Genomic DNA, 8,398 nt, shown 5'->3' on the forward strand with positions numbered 1-8,398 from the left:
GAGAGAGAGAGAGATACTGTCGTAGGAACATAGGAGGAACAATCCAGGAGCTTGCTTTAGGTGATCGACAAAGGTAGGAGAAAAATTAGGGAGCCTCTATGCTTGCTCTATATGTTGTTTCCATGGGGTTATTTGCTTGTGTGAAATGCTTGTTTCTTTGCTGTCAATCATTTATATGTTTGTTTTGATTTATAAAGGTGATGTTATCATCTAAGATATATGAGGAATGGTAGTGTTATGCATAAAGCACTTTGGGTAAAGAAGTTAGTGATGAAACTTTTGTGTAGTTGAGTCCTTGTCCTTGAAGGTACCATATCCTACGATGCCCGTGTGAATACACGGGAATACGTGAAAATATGCGATTAGTATAGGTGAAAAGGGCAGGATTGACGAAAGAGGAATGAACAAGATGACTAGCAAAAGGGGAATGTGAGATCGAGTGGGAGGTAGTTCATATAAATGAGTAGCCTAAGTCACCCTTATGGTAAAATACATGGTATGTGTCACACCCCAATTTTCGAATGATAAAATTTCAAAAATTTGGGCATGATAAAACTCAAAATCTTAATATCCCATAATCTTGCTCAACAATTTCCAAAACTAAAAACAAATACTGGAAATATAAATGTCGATAAACTCATCAACTGAGTTAAACATTTAATCTCCTTAATTACATCAACTTCCAAAAGTCTAGTAATAAACTACTTCGCTTACATGAGCTTAAAAACAACTACCATAAAATACAAATAATTGTATATCGTCAAAAACCCAGCTCGTAGGCCACTGCCTCCTACCTTCTGATCATCACCTGCAGGTATAACCCCTACACCACGAATTGGTGCACCTGGTTGTAAACAAAAAACTCGGTAAGCTAAAAAGCTCGAATGAGTAACTCCCAAAATAATAACCCAACAATCCCAACATCACATATAATTAAAACTAGTAATTCCTGCATTAGCAACTTAGTTCAGGAATCGCCTAAAAGCAAGAGAATTCAAAAGAAACAATTAAGAAAACACAATAATTTGAAATCACTCAAAATCATAAATGAATCCTATAAATAAACATAGTTCAAGAATTCTATTAAAATCACACAATTAAGATTTAAGAATCTCCTGTGGATAAACATAGTTCAGGAGATACTCAAAGCAAGAAATTTATACAACACATAAGAACATCACACAAACATTTCTCTACTCTTACTTATGAGTTCGCCAATACTTAATCATCCCCTATAAGTAGCCAAACAAATGTGTACTCATAGGTTCATCAACACTTAGTCATCCCCCATAAAGTACCGACTGACAGACTAGAGCTCTATATTGACCGTAACCAATCACCCAGCCAAGACTTGGTTCCCGGTCCACCACAAAGGCTCCTAATCTAATAATCACCACTAAGGCACACACATACACAACTAATGCACACATTCCAATACTCTCACATCATAACACTTATCAAATCATAAAATAATAATATAATCATAACTGTAACCTATCACCCGATTAAAGGCTAGGAACTCGGTTTGACTATTTAAACAACAATTCAAATATAAAAATATCATCAACAACATCACAAGAGCACTTCATAAATTATATCTTTCCACCTAGATATATTTATATAAACAAAGACATAGATATTCCCACTAGAATAATCTATCAACAACCATATTTCAACATCACCATATCACATGATCGAAAATCCTTTTGAAATATTTATTTTTAACAGAAAACTTGTTTTCACTTACCATGAGCCGTTGACGATCAAGCTCATTTAGTTTTAAAAACAAAGTCATTTTCCTTCAAGGACAATTTCACAATTAATAAAACAAAATTATAAAGTAAATTCGGTTCCTTAAGAACCCATGTGAGATTTACTCACAATATAAAAATAGCATCATAATCATCAATCAAAACCATTACCATCGTCATGATAATAATTATCATCATCATCATCCTCAAAAACAACATCACAATCATCATCATAATCATCTCCAAAATCAACATCACAATCATCATCATAATAATTATAAATAATTGGTCCGAAAGTGGACCTTGGTGAGATATTACTCACCTAAAAATCCCGCTGCGTCTTCACAAATGAAACTCAAGAACCAAGCTCAACACACTTCACAAGTCGCCTATAATTACACAATTAATAAATTAATAACCACTTAACCAAAAGAACCAAAAGAACATTGCATCCTTAACAAGCCTTAACCCAAGCTTTGCCCAAAAAGGACAACCTTCTTCCAAGACCTCCCAAGGTCATCGAACACTTAACTACCTTCCCCCAGTGCCTAACTTTGGATTCTCCTAGCTCAACACTTCGCACAAGTCTACAATAACAAAGAATTTAACAAGCAAAACTTAATCAAACTTGACCTAATCACATAATATACCAACATGCTCACAACAACAAGAACTAGCTAACCAAAGTAACTAAACCTACACACCTTGCCTAACGCGCCGCCACGCGCTACCACCGGCGGAGGAGAGTGGGCCCCACGCGCCACCCTACAACTTCACAATCTCAACAAACTTCCAACATCAAACTTGAAGATTACTACAAGGGGGACACTTTTCATACCTGAAGGTCCAACCAGTTCAGCCGAAATTGGTCGGAAATCACTGAAAACCCGTCGGAAAAGTTGGAATTCACCACCACCACTCCACACCGAGAGTCGAGCTTCAAGACCACTGGAAAACGAACCAGGACGCCAAGGAGCTCCTATCCCGACCGTTTTCAAGCTGCGTCGCCGCCGTCGGAGGTGGGAAACCTGACCGGTCTCCAAGTCGGACTTCCAAGCTTCGGGTCACCACTTCAGAACTGAATCGGCGTAAGTCACCACCACAGGGCCGCTTGGACGGAGGAGAGGAAGAGAACCTGACCGGTGTCGTTGTCTGGGTCGGCCGGAGTTGGCCGGAAAAGTCAGGTCGGGTCGCCGGGTCCGAGTCTGGTCGGCTGGAAAACTCAGATACCGAAGGTGAGGCGCGGGAGAGAAAGAGAAGAGGGAAGAAATGGTTCCGGAAAAATGAAAAGAAACCTAACACTTTTCTTATTTAAACCCAAAATTCCCCTAAAGCCACAAATTTTCCGCTTACCATAACTTCCTCATATGAAGTCCATTTTACGCGTGCCACGTGTCTACGAACTCGTATCGTCGTGCTCTACAACTTCCGTGAAGGAAGTTTCTCGAGAAACCCAACAGATTAAAAAGTCAACTCTTGACCCTTCAAAACCATAAAACCGTTTCAGGTAAAAATAAGCATCCGAACGTTTCCGCTCTTCCTTCGAACCTCAAAACACACTAACTTCTAACTCAAAAATTCCCAAATAAAATTAAAAACTAATATTAAATTTCTGGGGTATTACAGTATGAGACATGTAGACTTAGTCTATTCGGCTATATGAACTATATGAAGTTGATAATAGATGCATTCAACCATTTTACTAAAGTTGTTCATTTTCTATCTTGTTTGAAGAGGTTTTTGCTTCCTACCAGGCTTATTATGCTCATCCCTTTAAATTATTATGCAAGTAATTAAAGATCAGGTTGTTGCCTTAAGGATGTTATCATCTTATGATTTATGTGTGACATTTGCTTATGTAAATTTAGACTTAGACCCTAGTTAGTCTTCTTTTGTAATTTTGGTTTAAGGATCTATTGTAATAAATAATAAATTTTAGTTTTGTGTTCAGTTGTTCTTTTCCAATTTCTTTCATATTAATTCTAATTATGGAAAATCTATTTTATAATTGGAATATGAGTCACACCTCAAAAAAAAATTATTTCTAAAAAAAATTGGGGTGTGACAGTTCCATTCCAACTTGAACCTGAAGACCTAAGGTTTGTGGTAATTGAGATAGATGGTGCGTTGGGTATCTTGAAGAAGTCACCAAAGAAGAGGGGACGTCCCTGTAGCAGTGAGAACAAGAAGTTGTGCCCATCAGAGTCCATGGCTTCGGGTTCGGGTGCGTAGGAGACAAATGCCTCTATTGAGGTAAGTGAGGAGTTAGTGCTTTTTGGAAGATAAACAGAACCCTACACCAACTTATTAAAGTGGCAACCTATTCATTGACGATAGGTACACACCATCGGGTTGATCATTATGTCTTTGATTTAGTTTGTGCATGTTAATTGCTTTCTAAAGTAATCGTCTATCTTTTTAGACGGTTTCTTTCAGTTTTAGTTGTAGGAGAATAAAGAATCAACTTTTAATCTTATACATAAGTTAACTCTAACCTGACCTAGCAATAATTGCTCTTATGACTTAAAACTGATGAAATTATTCATTTATCTCAAGAAAAATCAATTTTATTTTACAAATCACCTCCTTAACTTAGGGTTTGATTTGAATTCAATAAAGAAAAAACTTATAGTTTTAAATAGAGAGAAAATAGAAAAAAAAAAAAAAAAAAAAAAAAAGGTTTAAATAGTACCTTATTTCCACGTGTCCAACTACAATCAATTAAATGGAGGCCACGACTCCTGGTGGAGGTCGGCGCTCGAATTCGTCAAACATGTCGATTGGGTCTCTCTTCAGCTCCCCTCAATTTGCCCCCAAAATCTTCCCGGCAAGCGATAACAGAACAAACCCTAACCCTACCCTCAACTTGTTGAATTGGCATAGAAGCCCCTCCAGAACTAGAAATATGAGCATTGAGTCCGGGAATGGAGGACTGGGACAATCTAAACTCGATGGAGTCGGTGACAGAGACGCCGTCATCGTCGTCGACCATGGTTCGCGCCGTAAGGAATCAAACCTCATGCTAAGTAAGTAACTTTCGCTTCTAGAAGATGATTGAAATTCTGGGTTTGAATTTAACATTTGAAGGCCAGTTACTTTTTCACTGGGTTCTAGAAAAGTTTGGAACTATTTTTTTATTTTTCAAAATCTAAGGTTTTGATTTTTTGAATTTCAGATGAGTTTGTGGACATGTTTAGGGAGAGAACTGGGTATGCTATAGTGGAGCCTGCTCATATGGTAAGATGGAAATTTTTGCACATTGGGTTTGTATTTGTATTTTTTTGGAACTTTGTACGTAGTAATGCATTTGTTGATTGCTTATAGAAATGTGAATGAAATAGTGATTCCTGTCTATAAATGTTGCATGATTAGGAGTTGGCAGAACCTTCAATTCATGACGCGTTCAATTCTTGTGTTGAGCAAGGTGCCAATCGTATAATTGTGAGTCCATTTTTCCTCTTACCCGGAAGACATTGGAACCAGGTACATGGTTGGTTGCAGTTGAGTTTCACTTTCAGTAAAGTCTATATGATTGTGTAAGATTAAGTGGTAGAATGAATAATAAGACTGTTATTTTGCAGGACATACCATCTCTAACAGCTGAAGCTGCAAAAAAGCATGGGGTATCATATATGGTGACTGCGCCTCTTGGACTCCACCCGCTACTTGTGGTATGATTATGGCATTTCCTTATGGTTTCGTTTTCCGGTATCATTCTTTGTCGCAGAATTGTCGGCAGCTTTGCTTGAAGTATTGATGCTCAATCAGATTAACTTGTATATGATTAGACACACTAATACATAGTTATGCTTTTATAGGATCGGACACTGTTGTTGCACAATTTTTTTCTGAAGCTTTGCTCAGAGCTCTATTGCTGTTTAACTTGACATGGGATCTTTAGGGAGCTCATGTGCTAAATACGTTTACCTGCTGTTGCTCAACTTGGATCCAAAACCAAGTATCAATAGACTGCAATCATTGTTTTTTACTTTCTTTTCTTTCCTTCTTAACATTATTTATTGTCACAGAAGTTTTAAATCTCTGCTGTATTGGCACTTAACTAAGTTTACTTGACAGTAATGTATTTCTTCCGATTTTAGAAACATATATAGGTATAGGATCGCAAGTTCCCCAAATAAGGAGCTCGTACGTACATACTATGTTTTCTTTCTCTTGCTCAAGTACTGATCAGTGAACTAATAATCAAGATAATTGTAGTTACTGGTTTCAAAGGGCTCGTTGTGCTTTCATTCTAAGATGATTAAGTATCTGGGTGCAGGATGTTATGAATGACAGAATCAATCACTGCTTGAGCCATGTTGCTGGAGATGCAGGTGAGTGTGCTGTTTGTGTTGGAACAGGCAAATGCCAGCTCCATTGATTTATGCATGTTCATACCAAAACAGTCTGGGGTAAAGGCACCATTTCAGTTTATTTGTTGAAACCAAGTGATCTTGCCACTTGGATAGCCATATATAGAGAGCATCCGGTGCGTATTGAGGCTGTGTATGTGATTTTGAAAGGATCATGCAGCTAACTCAAATAGTTGGAAACAGGCTTTATTCTGAAAATTGTAGAATTTCCTGGATACTGATTGGACTTATGTAAATGACACCTTTGACATTAATGTTCTTTCATATTTCTAAACAATTGCAGTGAAGCTAACTACATAGAACTGTACAGTCGGCATTAGATATAGCCTTGTGGCCAACGTCAGTACAGATCCAACTGAGAACATGCCTTTGGCTGAGGTTGTTTCAAGAGAACTAACTACATTTAGGAAAAGAACGCCCCGCCCACTTAGTTTTCTTCACTTAATAGTTTGTACTGAGCTCCATGGCTTCCATTTTCAGCCCTTGCATCTGCATTCGCCGTCTTTGTATATGTTATGCTGCCCGAATTTTCTACTTTTGTCTCGTGATACTTCCATCTTGCTGGTCTTGCATCTAACACAGAATCTTAAAAGAGGACATCCAAAAACGGATCGAGAAGAAGCGAAAAACAAATTAAAAGGATTGAGCAATAAGATAAGTAAAGAGTCACCGTCAGTATATTTCACTGGTACATCCTAAAATCCGACAATTTAAACCGGTTAATCTCGTAAGCTTATAATATCAAGTTATCAACACTGAACTCCAATCCGATTATGAGCAAAAAGGACTTCGAAGCTTGAGAAGACCGTTGCTCCTATATACACTAATAATTAGGGTTCTGTTATCTTCAACTTTGTGTCGATCAAAATGTCTGGTAGCCATTCGTACGTAGAAGCCTAGCAGACATTGAAGGCGTGAGTATGTATATTTTAGTTCTACGTAGATTTTGGCCAAGAACACTACATTTTACAGTTTTGCCGCTTGCATTGCAAATGAATAACAACGAGGAGAAGAAAGCATGCAGTCCTAGCGTGCCTCCTTGGACACCAAGTTGGCCAAGAAGGAAATTTAAGAACAACAACAATATTACAGAGGAGAATATGGAAGACAAAAATGGTGAGATGAACAGGTTCCACAGCCCGGAGATTTCGATCTCCACCGCAGCCCTTGGATAGTACTTCTACTTCCACCTGGAAACAAGGCTAACTTAGAAGATTACAGATTTTCCTAAGGCTGCATTTGGTGCAGCTTATAAGCTCCTGTGGCTTATAAGCACTCCAGCTTTTAGTGTTTGGTAAGCCTAAAACAAGCTACTTTTTTTAAAAGTAGAAGGTGTTTTTAAGGGAAAAGGAGAAGCTGGTATCCCCCTCCTTTTCTTTATAAGCTAGCGTGTTTTTCTTTCGCGGGAGTTAATGAATTTTTGCTAATGACGTTGGGTACCCTTTAGAATCTCCACAAATTACACAATTGAACCTTCAAATAAAAACCCAAGCGAGACGGGAGACCTACGCCTCCATTCTCCTCCAATTCTAAGAAATACACTACTTCTTCGCCTCCATTCTCCTCCATTGTTTTGCTGCAGATCGTTTTGCATCTGTTGGAGGCCTTTATGTGGGTTTGCGTGGCCTTTGTTGCGCCTCTATTGTCTAGCTGCGTCTCCTGGAGGTCTGCTGACTAACGAATCTGAGAAACTAGGGTTCAAAGGTAAACGATTTCAAGACCTTTGCCTGAAAGTCCAAAACAAGGGGACAATCAGCAAAACCTTGAAGAGAGTTATGATTCTGATGATACATCACACCCTACTAAAAGAAGAAAATGAAATGCAGTTGGGAAAGGCAAAGGTGTTGTTACAAAACCTGGAAGGGTAGGAGGTGTTGCTCTTTTAGCACAAAAAATTGACCGAATGTGTGAGGCTATTGAGAGTAGAAGTTCAGCAAGTTCTATGATCAGTAAGAGTGTAAGAAACAAGTGATGGCACTAGTATTAAAGAAGTGATGAATGTGGTCGGTTCTTTGCCTGGGCCGAGCAGGGTACTAAGATGTTTTTTTTGTAAGTCGGTTGCTCCTAAATAAAGAGAAGAGGGAGATGTTTTGCTGTATGGAAGGTCCTGACATGAAGTTAGAGTATCTGAAATTTGAGATGGCTAAAAATTAAGTTTATGTTGTGCTTGAGTTTTGTTTTTGTGATTTTGTTAAGATACTGTTGAAGTATTATTATGTTGGACAAGTTTATGTATCAGTTCACTATATAATGTTCGACATGATTATGAATTTG

At 38.1% G+C, this 8,398-nt stretch overlaps 1 protein-coding gene across 4 annotated transcripts; it reads left to right on the forward strand.

The window, feature by feature from the left end:
- The first annotated feature begins 4,509 nt into the window (after nt 1-4,509).
- Nucleotides 4,510-6,399, forward strand: LOC101314340 (sirohydrochlorin ferrochelatase-like). 4 transcript variants are annotated; one of them, XM_004291718.1, is made up of 5 exons: nt 4,510-4,777; nt 4,927-4,988; nt 5,124-5,234; nt 5,333-5,422; nt 6,031-6,399. In XM_004291718.1, exons 1-5 carry the CDS (start codon nt 4,525-4,527, stop codon nt 6,130-6,132), a joined length of 618 nt encoding a protein of 205 aa, XP_004291766.1. In that variant the 5' UTR covers nt 4,510-4,524; the 3' UTR covers nt 6,133-6,399. The 4 variants fall into 4 exon arrangements, with proteins under 4 accessions (XP_004291766.1, XP_004291768.1, XP_004291765.1 ...); XM_004291720.1 differs by having other exon boundaries at nt 5,570-6,258; XM_004291717.1 differs by having other exon boundaries at nt 4,511-4,777; nt 5,318-5,422.
- Nucleotides 6,400-8,398: the final 1,999 nt, after the last annotated feature.

This window comes from Fragaria vesca, linkage group LG2 (genome assembly GCF_000184155.1).
Source record: "Fragaria vesca subsp. vesca linkage group LG2, FraVesHawaii_1.0, whole genome shotgun sequence".
Taxonomy (NCBI): Eukaryota; Viridiplantae; Streptophyta; class Magnoliopsida; order Rosales; family Rosaceae; genus Fragaria; species Fragaria vesca.